The 15,862-nt window shown below is 34.5% G+C and overlaps 1 protein-coding gene and 1 long non-coding RNA gene across 2 annotated transcripts; both read right to left on the minus strand.

Moving 5' to 3' along the window:
- Positions 1-1,654: 1,654 nt before the first annotated feature.
- On the minus strand, positions 1,655-4,942 carry KLCR1 (Tetratricopeptide repeat (TPR)-like superfamily protein). Its single transcript, XM_022280988.2, has 3 exons — positions 4,035-4,942; positions 2,524-3,432; positions 1,655-2,175 (listed from the first exon to the last, which is right to left on the minus strand). The coding sequence occupies exons 1-3, from the start codon at positions 4,670-4,672 to the stop codon at positions 1,941-1,943; spliced, it is 1,782 nt and encodes a 593-aa protein (XP_022136680.1). The 5' UTR covers positions 4,673-4,942; the 3' UTR covers positions 1,655-1,940.
- Positions 4,943-10,332: 5,390 nt separating this feature from the next.
- On the minus strand, positions 10,333-11,910 carry LOC148208456 (uncharacterized). The gene is made up of 3 exons (XR_015788502.1): positions 11,740-11,910; positions 11,535-11,593; positions 10,333-10,708 (listed from the first exon to the last, which is right to left on the minus strand). It is a non-coding gene; the product is annotated as an uncharacterized LOC148208456 (long non-coding RNA).
- Between the last annotated feature and the right edge of the window lie 3,952 nt (positions 11,911-15,862).

A 15,862-nucleotide genomic window follows, 5' to 3' on the forward strand; every position in this document is an offset into this window, starting at 1 on the left:
TAATTTGTTTGTAATTCAAATCTAGGGTGTAATCTTTCGTTTATTTTACTCTTCTAATAGTCACCAAACATAAACTAAAATTGAGATAAAAATATAATATTAAATTAATAAAAGTACAGTTTTTATATGAATTCAAATAATATTAAATTTAACATATAAATTATATAATAACTGCTAAAAACATTTTTGTAACCTTACATAAATCTAATACTCCCATGAATAAATCATGCAAAACAAACGTGGTTATCAAAATATTCCCAGATATCTTTATAAATTTTCCTACAAAACAAACGTAGCTATTTGAAAGTTCGGACATCTAAAATTCCGGGCATATAAGATTTCAGACATGTGAAGATGCCGGACATGTGAACATACCAAAAAAACAAATGGTCCTTTACACTTTGGGTTGGATTGGGTTGTTTGATTTTTTTTTTTTTTTTAAGTTTTCGAATTTTTTAGTAATGCTGACAATGTAAATTACTACTCGTTGAATTTTTCTCTGTTTTAAAAAATATAACATGCCAAAAATTAAATTATACTTAGATCATAACAAATGATGAAAATAAATTTAACAACATCACGTGGAAAGAAAACAACAAAAATATTGTTTTTATTTTGTACTTTTTGTTTTTAAAATTTGCTCCTTGAAATTATTTAGCCAAACAAGTTACATGAAGAGACTATTTTTTCTTTTTAATAGGAAATTATTAACATAGTAACCTTCTTCTTTCTTGTCCTTGGTGGTTCCGAGGAGGAAAAAAAATAGAGAGAAAAAAAGAAAAGAATCTACTTTTTTTCCCTGGCAAGTAAGAACCTTCTCTTTACATCTTTTTTTTTCTTTTTTTTTTTTTGTGTATTTGCTATTTTAGTTTTAAATCTTAATAATGTTATTCTCCTTCTCCAATATTATTTTCTTTCTAAAATTGCAACATTTTTTCTCTATATAATTTTTATTCAATTAATTAAAATAGAAATAAATGAATTAAAGAATGCTTGCTACTCCTAAATTGATATATAAAGTTTAGAACAACTCTATTATTTGAAACTTAGAGGGCTATGGCCATTGGCTCACTCACTACTAGTTGGAGTTTGTATAGTTTAAAATTATGATTTGCAAACTTATTTTAACATGTGTACTTTATGTTTAGGTCAAATTACAAATTTGACCGTGAAACTTTCATAATAGCATCTAATAGGTCGGTCTTATAAATCCCTGAACTTTAAATATTATATTTAATAGGTCATCGAACTTTAAAAAGTGTTGAACAAGTTTCTAAACTTTTAATTGTGTCTAATAAGTCCTAACTGATTAAATATTTTTTTAAAAATTTATCCATCTACTAGATATAAAATTAAAAAGTTAATAAACTCCGAAACAGCAAAGTTGAAAGTTGTGAACTTACATAGAATTGAAAATGTATCATCCTAAGAATACTTTTTGAAATTTAAAGACCTATTAGACATAAATCTAAGAATCAAACTAATTATAATTCAACTTTATCTTTAAATTACGAGTTTGTTAATCTCACAATCTTAATTTTTTGAATTCCAACACTACATTCTTTTATACATGATAAACCAAACATAAAATACATAATTTTATAACCTATGTCTACAAAAATTCTGACTATACAGATCCAAATTGAGGATGAAATGAGAAAACATTCTTCCAAAATCTTATTCAATCAAGATCAATGTTTTCTTTCTCAATCAACAGCCTTACAGCACAGACATGCATTTAATGAAACAATTAACAGCACAAAGAAAGAAAACAATAAATGAGTTCAGTTCATAAAGGGAAACAGAAGGCCTTGCTCCAATGGAAAGAAAATAAAATAAAATAAAAATATTTAAATCAACTCTATACATGATCTTATATGTTACAGAATGTGCATGTTGGATCAGTAAAGCAGATTTCATATTGGAGGAGACTTCTCTATTCAGATTCTAAACCCCAGGCCTGGCCACTTCTTCGTCGCCTCCTTCTTTGTCTTCCTTGAGTTTGGGTCGATGAGGTTTTCCAGAGACTTCGCTTTTCGGTTTCGGGTCCGGCCTGCTTCCTTAAGCAGCTCAGCCAGTCTCCTCTTTTCATCTTCAAAATCGGGATTTGCTATTCCGAGCTTCTCTTCTCTCAACTTTAGAACAGATTCCAATATTTCGATAGCATCGTCAACTCTGCATTATTTTTATAAGATACTATTAGATCAAGCATTCATCAGATCAGGGACCCGAACCCAGGTGCATAAACCACCTTATCCACAGAATTAAAGTTGATAGAGGAACGTCCGAAATGGTTACAAGCAAACATACTGTTTTGACACCAAATTTATTGCATAGTTATGCAAAAGTTTTAATATCCTAGATAGTGAGTTGCTATAGTTTCCTTTCGACCAGTGTAAGTAACTAACGATGAAATCTGTGACAGTAGGAGGTCGAGCTCCCGGGCGAGATATGCAGATGCAATGAAAAGAATGTATAATATGATTGGAAATGACGGGGAAAGAGGTGAATAATTTGAATTACCTTCCCATAGCATCATAAGTTGCAGCAAGGTTGCTATATACTCCAATGGTATCTTGATGACAATTGCCACACTCCTGTTCCAAAATTCCTCTTGCTTCTTCAAACAACTCAGCAGCTTCGTCTATCTTGAACAACTGCACACAAGCCAATCCCATTTGGTTCAAAACAACCCCAAAGAATGCAGATTTTCTCTCCCCGGTTGTTCTAAGTTTTGATATCGCACTCTCGAAAGAGCTCCTCGCATCTTCATACCTTCCAACCATGTAAAACATCACTCCCATTCGTGCTTCTATCCCGGCAATCGTGCTTTGCTGTCCTGGTTTATCCTCTAACATCTTCATTGCCTTTTGTAAAAGCTTCAATGCCTCCTCGGGCTCGTCAACAGACTCGTAAATTGCCGAAATTTCTGTCAGCCCACCAGCAATTTCCTCGGGTGAAGTTCCGGGCACGGGCTTTGAGTATATCCTCATTGCATTTTCGCAATAAGATTTGGACTCTCGGAGCTTTCCAGTGCGGTGATACAAGTCTGCAAGGCGTATGAAAACAGAGGCGACCAAAGGATGGTTGTCGCCCTTAGATGCTTTGAATACAGTGAGAGCTTTTTGGTATGAGAAAACTGCCTCGTCGAATCGACATAGAGACATGTAAATATTTCCAATGCTCACATCAATGGCAGCAACTTCACTGTCTTGCCCATTTGCAATCATCGCCATACTGGCCAGGACAAGGTGCTCGAGCGCAGACTCGTAATCACCTTTTGCCTCGCAGATGAGCGCCATCAGTCGGCGATCAGCTGCTTCTTCAAGCGATGCAGGCTCACTGTGTGCATGATGAATCTCAAGAGTTTTCTTGCACAATTCTTCTGCTCTATCGAACTGCATTGCTTGAACGTGCGCCTCAGATAAATACCTACATATAATATGAGATCGTCCGAAATGAACAACAAACTTAACAGGATAGCTTCCCTTTAATACCCAAAGCCATTCCTTCAAACTCCATCCATAAAAACTAACAAATTCTTAAAAACAATGAACCTATACCTATATTGAAGTCCCAACAATAATCAACGGATCTTCAACTTTAACCTCTACTCTAGTGATAACGAGTTACAGGACAGACAAAGTAGTCCACGACTCGACTAGACTTGAATCGACTCTAGGCCAATACCAGCACAAACAAATAGTTAATTCAGAGATTTGTTTTTCCATTTTCCGCCATGAAAAAATAAGGCTAAAAATACACGAGAGTTTGCAAAGAACAACCAAAGGAAACAAGAAAACACAAACACTCCATCAAACTGAAAGCTTCACCTAAAGAAAATACATTAACACTAGAAGTAGAGTCCACTTGAACAGTGAAGTCCCAACATATGCAGATCAAGCACAATCTCGAAATCCACATTCAACCTACAAATCCAACTAGAAAGCCACAAACTCCCATGTATTATTTTCAGTAATAAGAGCTCAGAAGACTAAAATCTGCATCTAGTACAAAAACAGTAGAAATCTGACCTGCAAGTTTCTCCAACTCTCGGATCCGTCTCTCCCAACGCATCGATTTGAATCTTCAAGCCCTCTTCATAGCAAGCAATGGACCGCTCGATCTGGCCCAGCATAGAATACGTGTCGCCGAGTTGCATATGGCCGGAAAAGGCAGCGAGGGCATGGTCGGGACCTCGGCCAATGTCGGGGACCTGAATGGCCTGTTCGAGAACCGGCACTGCCTCCTCGAACCGGCCCAAGCTGCAATAAATGGCGGCGAGGACATGGAGGCTCATGGCGAGGTCGAGGCTGGGCTCGCCATCGACGGCGCACCGCTCGAACGACTTGGAAGCGCGGATCGCGTAGTCTAGGGCTTTGTTGGGGCCGTCCCCGGAGGCGATGGTGTCGCGGGCGAGCTTGAGGAGGAAAGGCCCGAGATCGGGGTTGTCGAGGGAGGAATCCGGCGGAAATTGGGCCGCCGTCGGGCTTTCCGGCTGGAGCTTCTTCTTCCCGTTGGGCGAGGGCTTGGATCGGGAAGGAGAAGGAGAGGGCTGTTTCTTAGGAAGAGGAGAAGGGGGCCGGTGATTCGACGGCGGCGGGGTGTCGGGGACGGAGATCCGGAGCGGAGGGGCGTCCGGCGGGGTTTTGACGGAGACCAAACCGGGCATGGCGGCGGCGGAAATGGAAAGCAGAGGATTGAACTGGGAAAAGAGGGCTTTAATTTGAGGAGGAAAAAGGGATTAGGATTATGGATCAAGGGATTGAAACAGCCCACCTTGCTGAACCAAATTAAGATGAAGATTGAGAAAAAATTTCAGAGAAAAAATGAAAAAATCAGTGTGAAGTTTGAAGATTAAAGTTTGAAGTTTGAAGTTGAAGCTGTAGTAGATCAGACGTCAATAACTGTCCTCGCTGTCAAATTTCTTTGTCGGTCTGCTGCTCCAGCTCCAGTAAGATGATGAGAGAAAATGGACAACGAAGGGTGGGAGGGTGTAATCGTAATTTCATTATTCCTTTTTTCTTTTATTTTTCTTTTTCTTTTTCTTTTTCTTTTCTTTTTTCTTTACATTACGTTGTCAGAAATTATTTCCAATTGTTGTTGGGGTTGAATTGAGTAATATTGGCATACAAACCGAACTTCCAACTTCCAATTATTCGATATTATTATTATTATTTATTGGAACTTACTTCAAAACTGATGATTTTTATTTATTTATTTATTTTAGTGAAGCTATATTTAAGGTTTTGGTTCTGGTAGCATAAAATAAATATGTATTTTTAAATATAGTGAAAGTTTGAAATTTTACGGACCTAACAGCATCTAAATAAAATTTAAGTTCACATGTAATATAAACTACATTAAGAAAAAATAGCATTTATATTATATTAAAAAAAATTGTGATATTTTAATAAATATGTAGTATTTTTATTAATGTTTAGTTGAGTTTTTCTATTTTCCGTTTTGAGATTTGTAGCTAGATTTGAGTACTGTTAATATTTTAGGTGTTGACTTTTTTTTTTTTCCTTTAAATGTTTGTTTATATTGGATTTGGTCGTTTCAATATTGAATTTGGATGTTTTTTTGACTGCTTGGTTTTTAGCTTAGCTGAGGTTGGGCATTTTTATAAGCTGAATTTGGATATTTTCGTAGTTTAATTTTGATGATTTGTTGACTTGATTTAGAGTGGTTTATTGGCTAATTAGTTTTAATGTAATTTTTTTAATTTGATTTCAAAGAAAATATAATTTTTCTGATTATTTAAAATTAGGGTTGAATTTATTTAGTTGATTTGTTCAAATCTTGGATTATGTTTGATTAAAATGGTCCACTCGTTGGTTTCTTTTACATAATATTCCTAGAAAGAATTACCTTTCTTCTTTCTTCTTTCTTCCTTCTTTCTTTTTTCTAATTTAATTTAAGGTATAATTTAAAATTATAATTCCAATTATTAAACTTGGGAGGGTAGTGATGCATTGATCAAGAATACTTTTTTTAGTACTACATGGAAGGTGGGATAATCCACAATTTCTTGGTGTTGCATTCGATATGACTTGAACCCAAGACCTCAAAGATATTCCTTCAAGTCGCAAGTCATTCAAACTATCCATTTGAGACAGTGCGCATACCTCCCAAATATAGGGACAGGAAAGCCGAAGAACCGCCGACTCTTGAATTATAAATATATATATATATATATATATATATATATATATATATATTTACATAGTCAGTTTTGTATATAATCAATAATTCCATATTAGTTTTATTTTATGATTATACTTGAAATTATGTATTTACATCAACACATTTTTACCTCTAGTTAATAGTTGCATAGTGTCACAACCATACTAGTAGAGAGTAGGTTGTGACGCCCACGTAGTGTGCAAGTGTCAGCGACAAGCATATGTCGCCCATCGGGCCATGTCAAGGGCCGAGAGTGAAGTGTCGTGATGCGACCAAGGAGGATGGTGCATCACCTATCACACCATGTGGATGTGCTCAAGAATGCCTAGAGAAGGCATATGCAGAATGCAAAGCGAAGGCAACGTCGGTGGTGTCGGTGACAAGCTTAACGGGGGCCAGTTGGGGCCCCGGGCCACGACCCTAGAAGTTGGGGTTCCGTCAAGAGTTTGGACGAGCGGCTTTAAAGTTAGATGCATATTAGTGAGATATGTAAGCACGCCAAGTTTCGTGTCAATGGGAGTTCAAACGTGCACTCTACGTTGGCGAGTGACTCCTCGCCACTTTCGACGTTCATGCCTGCCAAGTCAAGTTTGCCTTAGAATGTACCTTAGGGGGAGGCATGGTGTTGGCTCTCCACCACCCCTGGGCCATGTCAGGGCCTAAGTGAGCCACCCCATGGCACATGCGTGTGTCATGGCGAGGGCGAGCGTCTACAAGACGAGTGTCTTGGGCGACTTCCGTCGAGGATAGAAAGCTCGAGGACAGTGTCGGGCGGCACGGGTGTGCCGGCATTGCGCCTCGGTCCATGTGTCGGAGGTTGTACCACGGGGGTCCCTATGCGGTACGGTATGCTCAAACGACACGGCACGAGCGCAAGAGTCATCGTGCCACGATAGTGTCCGGATGGCTGGATGTCCGGAAGGTCCCGATCATTAAGACAAGCACATGGGTCAGTTCTCGGTATGCGTGTCCAAGTGAGCAGTGAAGTCCGATGACATCCCGACGCTCGGGGTGACATCCTAAAGTACCGGTGGGCACCCGGTAAGTGAGAAAAAGCTAGTCTTGGCCCGGTAAGCGGCAAGACTCATCCCGGTCGCCAAGTTTAGTCATTCCTTGTTCGGAAGTCGGCAGGAATCGTCCCGGCAGTACCCGGTAAGGCCGTTTAGCCCGTTATTGACTAGTTTCTCGGCAGGAATGGTCTTAGAGGCGTCCAATGGGCCCGATAAGCTAGTTCTGACATAGTAAAGCGGCCGAAATGTCCCGGTTGTACCCGGCTGGCGTTTTAAGCTCATTCTGGCCTCGTTATAGGTCAGAACTCATCCCGGTAAGGTCCTGGCTCATCGTAGGAGCGGGACGGTCGAGTGACCGAGAACCAAGATGGTTGGAAACAAGTTGCGACGTCGCGTTCAGAAGACCTTGGCCTAAAGTAGAGGCAAGGTAGAGCCGTGGGACTTGGCCTAGTGTAGAGGCAAGCCGGCTAGAGTCGCGTTAGAGTTTAAATGCACGTACGGGCGACGTGCATTGCCGAGTCAAGTGAGAATTCCGCTGGAAGTGAAGCTCGGTTGAGGAAGAAAGAACCTCGCCTAAGGTCCGACGAAGCCACAAAGGGGCGTGAAAAGTGGATTGGAGCTAGAGTTCCTCGTAAGGCTGGCCATGGTCCAGCTTAGATCATGGCGCCGCACGGTTGAAAAAATGTACGACCGTGACACATAGCATAGTGATGTTTGGGTCAATTTTTTATTTTTTTTAATTAGTAAAGTTGGGATTTGTATTAAAGTACTAAAAGTAGGAAGTTTAAATTACGTATCTAAATATAATTGCAAATTTTAAATTCATGTAGCATATATTTAATTTTAATGTTATATCCCAAAAGGTGGATTTTTTTTTTATGCAGTCGAAATTAGGTGGTTTTAAAAATTTTGATTTCTATAATTTATCTAGCCTAGGATAAAATATATACATAATTCCATAAACTCATCAGGCTACGTAATTCCAAATTATATATAAAGTATAAACCTAACGAGTAACTCAATATTATTAAATTATCTCAAAGAAAAAAAAAACCCAATATTTTAAATGAAATGTATTTTCTACACTAAAGTATTTTCGGGATTTTTTTTTTCAGGCCATTTTGGTCCAACTTTCAAACGTTTTATTTTTGCACCTGATTCAAATATTATGGTAGTCCCTACAGTTAAATTGTTCCATAAATTATTTAACTTAAATAATATAAGCACACGTTTTTTGTGCACTCATCTAGTTGGTAAAAATAAATGTGTCTAAAGTCACATATGCAGTTGGTTACGCATATCAAATGTTTCAAACTAAATTTTACTTTTATAAATGATTAATATGGAAAGTCACTTGAGACTAATTAAATAGATTTTTCTTCTTTTTCGTGCAAATTCACGGACCAAAATAAAACATTTGAAAAAGTTAAGAGACTAGTACTGTTTGCATTTATTGTTTTTTATTTGTCTTTTACCCTTTTTGAAAAACCTAAGCATTTGATAATTGTTAAAAAACCTTTCCAAAATTGTGTTGGAATTTTGGAAACAACAAAATCAATTTTTTTTTTCTTATTCTAGTTTTAAGTTTTTTTTTTTCAAAACATATTATTTTTATTTGATTTTAAAATACTGGTAAATATTAAAAATTAAATATAAGATAAAAAAAATTGAATACGTGATTAAAAAATTAGTATTTTCTATAATTTTTTTCAATTTAAAATTTTAACGAAAGAGAAAGAAGAAATGATTACAAAACATGCTTTAGTGTCTTTTTTAACAATAAACGAGAAATTATTATCCCATACAATTATGTTTTTATTTATTAAAAAAATAAGAAACAAAAAAAGAAAACAAGAAACAATAAATAACAACAATAAAGGAGATGAACCCAGAAATATAAATGTTACCAAATGAACCTTTAAAGACTCGAAACAGGACAAATGTAAAAATTTTCACGAATCAAAATAAGATTTAAACTGTTTTCAAACATTATAAAAATAAAAAAAAAAATAGAACAAAATTATAATTAAAAAGAATAAAGTCAGCTAGCCAATTAATTCTGTCATATTTTTATTATTTGAGCATCAAGTTTGTCGATTGATTATCCCATCAATAATTTCAGTACCTAACACAAAGTTTGTCTCTCAATCAAAACATGTTGTTATCAAAATTCATTTACACCAAACCAAACCAAACATAGTCCAACATGCACAAACCAATAAATTTCAAATAATTAGAAAACAAATTAAATACTGATAAACGTTTTTAATTTACGTAGAAATTATCATAGGTCGTTTTTATTTTCCATTTTCTTATGTCAATCATTTTATGAAATCCAGAAGTAGTTATTTTATTAGATTTCGTTGTAATCATTAATCTTTAAAAAAAACAGTGATTAATATTTGGCATTATTCTTAATAATTTCCAAAGAGAGAGGTTATGCATACCAAACAATATGAATGAAACAAAAAACCTCAATATTATATTATTTGACAACTAATAAGAGGTTTTTTGTTGGCAAACTTTTGCTAGGCTCAAATTAGTTAATGCATATATCTAACTAAAAGTTGGTGGGTTCAAATCTCCGCCCATAATAATTAAAGTCTCGTTTGATAATTATTTTATTTTTGAAAATTTAGCTTATAAAAAAGAAAGTACTAACACTTTTTTTTTGTTTTGATAATCGGGAGTCGGAGCTTTGCTCCTCTATACGTGAGGGCACCCATGCCCATCCTAGAGTTTTTTGTATTAAGCTTATCCGAAAGTTTGAACTTGAGACCTCTAAACCGATATAACCAAGAGACCAACCACCAATGCTTGCTAGTACGAATACTAATACACTTATGAGTTTTTTGTTTTGTTTATAATTATTTACCCTTTTTAAATAGTTTTCAAAATCTAAGTCAAATTTTAAAAATTAAAACAAAATAAAATAAAATTAGTTTTTTAGAAACTTGTTTTAGTATATTTTTAGATTTAGTCAAGAATTCAATCGTGTCTTCCTAAGAAAGGTGAACAAGATATAATACCAAAGAAACTACGAGGAAGCAAATCATAATTCTTAAAAACAAAAAACTAAAACGATCAAAATTGCTATCAAACCAGATTCAAGAGCTCTAAGATAATAACAATATCGTACCAATACGGAAACACAAAATTTTTCACATTCTTTCACATACCATTTATATATTACATGTCAAATATCACTCTCTTTCACACACTATATATCATACTCACTCCAATAAACATCTTACACACTTGATTTTTCAAACGCTTCACAAAATTAAATTTAAAGCACAGAAATTAAGCATATATCACTATAAAACTTTAAGTTGAAAGTTTTTTTAAGCCCTAAATTTGAGCAAAGCCATGGCTTAAGGATTGGTGCTTGCTCTACCTCCAGGGCCCCCAATCCTGGGCTCATGTCGTGTGTTGTGGTCAGGGCTCGCATAGTCTAAAATTGCTTCTGCTCCCAATAGCTTTCTTGTCACTTTCTTTTCAACTGTCACCTGTGTAATTTACAAAGATTGAATTATGATTTTCTTACCTTTTGTTAAGACATTCATCCATCAATAAAATTAAAATTGTATCCATTCATTTATGCTATAATGTTTGTTGATTTGTCACTTAATTCCGTGTCATCGACATCGATGTCATTATTTTCTGTCCTTGGATCTATAGTTTCGTAGAATCACATACACGCAGCGGAGCTTTAGGGACGGGGACGGTTTGGGTTAAGATGTTGAACTTATATTTATCCGTGAACCTAGGGTTTGTTTAAACAAATCCCTGAGTTACGACGGTATCCTAAATATGCTCTTCCCAAACTGTGACTCGTAGGTTTAGGTTCCAAATATAGTTAGGTTAGACGATTCAGACCTTCCTAAACCTTCCAAATTCATAGGCTCCAAAAGTCAAACTCATATTTCAACCTTCCAAATCCTACGATATTTCAACCATTTCTCTAAATTGGAGTGCTTTCTTCTAGTCTTCTCTTTTGTAGGTATATTTCTCATACTCGAAATTGTTTGATTTCCTCTAAAAAAAGATGTCAAACTCATCATATATTAGCTCTGTGAATTAATTTTTCAAACTTAGGGTTTGCTGGACATGCATATCCCATAGATTTAAGCCTAATCCCAAATCCACTTTTCTCAAACTCACTCCGTCACATAGTTTCTAAATATGCACCTCGAAAAATACAGGTTAATTCTGTAAACTCGAGCTTTCTCGACCCTTTAGACTCGATATTTTTAAGCTTAAGATGTCGAACTCGAAGCTGAATTTCTTTTCTAATGAATTTAAATGGTGAAGTTCCAACTTAGGGTTTCTCACCTGCCCAAAAGGGTTTGGTAGCTTCAAACCCTCCTTCAAGCTCAGGCCATCAGCATCCCCTACAAATGAAAACAAAAAACTGATCATCAGTTTATAAACCCTAAACAGATGTATGAAATGATCAATTGAAGAAATAATTGGCATGGTTATAGAGAATTAGAAAGGGAACTCAACAAACCCTAATTCTTATGGATCTTAAAAGTACCTGAATTAGGGGAAGTGAAGATGAGGAAGATGAAAATGAAGGTGCTGAAGGCAGCCATGGAAGCCATTGTTGAAGGAATATATCAGAGCTAGAGGTGGATGAAGGTGATGAATTCAATTAATTAATTAGCAGTGAAGTTGGGAGTGGCTAGGGTTGGAAGAAAACTAAGGGTTTTATAGAAGGAATTAGGAAGATAATGGAGCCAAATTGAGAGAAGTTCAGTGTAATGATGATAGCCTCCATTAAAGCTTCATGTAATGATTCTAAAATTGCTGTACCTGTTATCCACTACTACCTGAGGAATTAAAGTCAACCTCTTTTTCAGGATACTCATACACAAGACCATATAAAAAGACTCATATCTTTTTCTTTTCTCTAAATATCTCTAGGGAATTAATTGTAAATATAAGCTTTTGGTTAAAAAAGAATTATGCTCTCTGCTGTTATGATTTAGTTCATCAACTTTAGTTTATAATAATTTAGTCTTTTACTTTTTAACAATATAATCGATATTTTTTTTAAAAAAAGATATCAGTCATTTCATTAAAGTGTATGTGAGAAACATAAAAAAGAAACAAAAAGGGATGCTATGAAAAAGTAGTTTGATGAATTACAAAAGATGTGGGATTTTTTGATGTTGATGTTGAAGTTGAAATTTTGATATTGATCTAGCAGAATTGAAGAAGGTATGATAATTTCGCTCCAACCATATGTGCCAGATTATCGAAACCCGAGCATATTGCACCACAGGATAGTAGATCTGCAATCTAAATTTTTATGCATAGTTTCCTCGAATAAAATTTTCAATATATCCAGGGAACGGAAGCATCAGAGAAAATTTGCATAAAAGGCAATACAATTCAGTAACTTTAGTACGTAACACTTTTAGTTTCCGTGGTTTAAAAATTATAACAATTCAATCCTAAGTAAAAAACTCATCAAAATTAAGTCTCGATGTTATTATATAACAATTTAGTATTTTTAATTTATAAGTAACGGTATCAAATCTGAACAATATTTTTTATGATTTGAGGCTGAATCTCTTACATAAAACTTAAAACTATAGAAACGTTATATATTAAAGTTGATGGATCAAGTTGTTAGAGTATGAATAGATTACTAAATCGTTACCAACTAAAGTATATTTTAGACTAAATGGTGTATGTATTTTTTATGCGTACATTAATTAATAAAATGCTTAATTATAAAAAGTGCTCCCATTTAAAGAAATATCCAAGATACTATAATTGCAAAATGAAGCTAATGATCTCGATTAGCTAGAAGAAGCAAAGATGATGGATTCTTCCCAAAGAAAAGCTAGGGGTAGCAAAGCATCTTAGAAAATTCGTTTATTACGTGCAAGCCACACGTGCCATACAATGGAGTAATAAGTTTAGTTAACGCTTTCTTTTGCCATAATTGCAATTATTTTTTAGGAATTAATTTTTTATTTTCTGGCACCAAATATAGTAAGGTCAAACAACTCTCCTATGAAATTAGTTGAAGCGGGCGTAAACTAGTCCAGATATTCTATCAAAAAATAAAAAATAAAAGAAAATAATAATAACAATTGCAATTGCAATTACTTTTTTAGATATGATCTCTCGAACATAAATTATTTATGTTATATTGGATGGATCATTTTTAGGTTTTTTAAATAATAATAACAAAAATTAATAGATCTATTAGATTAACCATAGTTTGGTTCTTAACTATTTGTAGTTAGATAGGAATTGAACTCATAATCTCTTGATCGGAGATACAATTACCGCAGTCTGTAGAACTATGCTCGCTTTGGTAACAGATTACTTCTATTTATAAGTAAACGTTCACTTATTGTATTTTGTAGAGTTTAATATTCATTTCTCAATAATAAAACTCTTCTCTCCATTTACACGTAATAAGCTCCAGATCATATATATACTATTTTCAATCAAATCACTCACACATTAACATTTAGGCTAAAATTATATGAATATTATTCCTAATCTATGTAAATAGTTTCAATTTTATCCGTAATATGTGTTTTAAAAGTTTCAACTTTACTTTAAATCTTTTAATTTGCATTTAAGGGAAAAAAAGAAAAAACCTCTTGGCTTGAACAAACACCATATTATATGTTTGTGCAATTATATGTTCCCTAATTAATCATCTCATAACTTTGTAAATCACAAAATGAATTAATAAAATAGATTTCACTTTTTTTCTTTTTGATAAATTACAAAATTCTACACGACCCAACTATATATATTATCAAAAATTACATGCCAAACAATTAAGAGAAAACTAATAAAAGCTTATTCAATTATAAAAATTAATCAATACTTAATATACTTAAATTTGTATCAATCATTCACATGTTTTAGCATTATTGAGGTGTTGCTTTGAGTCACTTACACGTGTGGATTAGGTAGCATTCCACCAAAAGGGTTTAGTCTTCACATAGCAAAAAACCCTACATGAAAAGCATATAATTAATAACATTATTAATATTAAGAAAAATGTTTAATACCATAATTAATTGTAATTAATGACATGGGAAGGTTGGTTTATATAAGTCGAGCTCTGTCGGCAAAGGTTATAGCAAAGGCCCCGCTCTACTGTTCAAAAGTACAAATTCTATCTTATCCTTAATTCTTGATATTTGCTCCTTTTGGGCCATATTTCTTCTTTTCCCTCACTCTATTATTGCAAATTAGTCCTTTTTCCCTCTTATTTTTAGATTTTTAGATTTTCGTATCTTCCACAGGTTAAGAAATCCATATTGAAAAGAAAATGAGACCTTCCATAAATTTATAATAGACATGAGCTACTCCTCTCATTGCCAATTGGTTTTGAGATGGAACCCGTGACTATTAATATTGGTATCAGAGCCCAAAAAACTCAAACGAGCATCAGATAAAAAAAAAAGGATCCGACCTAGATCCGCGATCTTGAGGGGACATGTTAAGGAACCGACCTTACATAGGTTTACAATAGACATAGACTACTCCTCTCATCGCCAATTGGTTTTGAGATGGAACCCATGAATATTAATACCATGAACCTTCAATATTTCATGGGTAAATATAATCAGAACCAATATTTATATCTTAATATGGATCAAACTATTGGGATTGTGAAGCCAAATTGACGTTGGGATGGTGCTATCATGAAGGCGGGCATGCAATTTTCTTCTATTCGTAGCGTCATGGCACTGTAGCGATGATATAAATTCATAATTTTGCATTTTTAGGTTGATTTTTTGTGTTGTTGTCCATTTGAGAGGCGACCAAGGCATGTAGGTGCACGAAATTAGTGGGTGCTGAGGTAGAGTGTTGGCGAAGCGATAGAGACGAGATCCTAAGGTTGTATAACATCGTCGGTAACCTATTCTCGTGGGTATTTAGTGAGGTTTTTCATTCTTGTATCCCTACAATTCTATTGTTGTAGTTCTTAAAAGTTAGTTGGCTTTTGTTGAAGTCTTTAGATTTGAGAGATAGTTATTTGCTCATTGTATTTATCTCTTATTATTGTAGTTGATTATGTTTCCACTGACGAACTATTGGAAGGAGAAAAGTTCTTGGTAAGTAGTTCTCGCATCACAAACATGAGTATACTAGCGACTGCGTTCCGACGACGCTTGCTACGTCAAAAGCATTTTCATCGTTGAATACGAACTTCAGTGACAAAATATTTTTATCGTCAAAGCTTATTTTTCTTGTAGTGGTAGTAGCATAGCTCAAGGATATATTAAAGTTGTGCATCTAGTCTTTTCTTTAAGATCGAAGGTTCAAATCTTCCTCCAAATCCTCGCGCTCAATAAAAAGAAAAAAATTAGTGCCAAGTTAGTTGGCTAAGTAATAATGATGCAAATTCTATGGTCTGTCGAAATAGTAAATTACTACATGCCTATTTAGTGAACATTATTTTGTTTTAGCTTTTTTGTTTCCCTTTAGTGAAATTAAAAGAATATTGTGAGAAAGGGGAAGAACAAAATAAGTAATCATAACGTTAAGCTTAAGCTTTTATGTTTGTCGGTGATTTAACATGTTTTTAAAATGGTATTAGAGCAGGAGATTTTATGTTTGAACTCTTGTATTATCATTTCATTTTCTATTTAATTAAAAATAAAATAAAGTAA

The sequence above is a fragment of the Momordica charantia genome (assembly GCF_013281855.1).
Source record: "Momordica charantia cultivar OHB3-1 chromosome 10 unlocalized genomic scaffold, Mcharantia_2.0 BLBB01000010.1, whole genome shotgun sequence".
Taxonomy (NCBI): domain Eukaryota; kingdom Viridiplantae; phylum Streptophyta; class Magnoliopsida; order Cucurbitales; family Cucurbitaceae; genus Momordica; species Momordica charantia.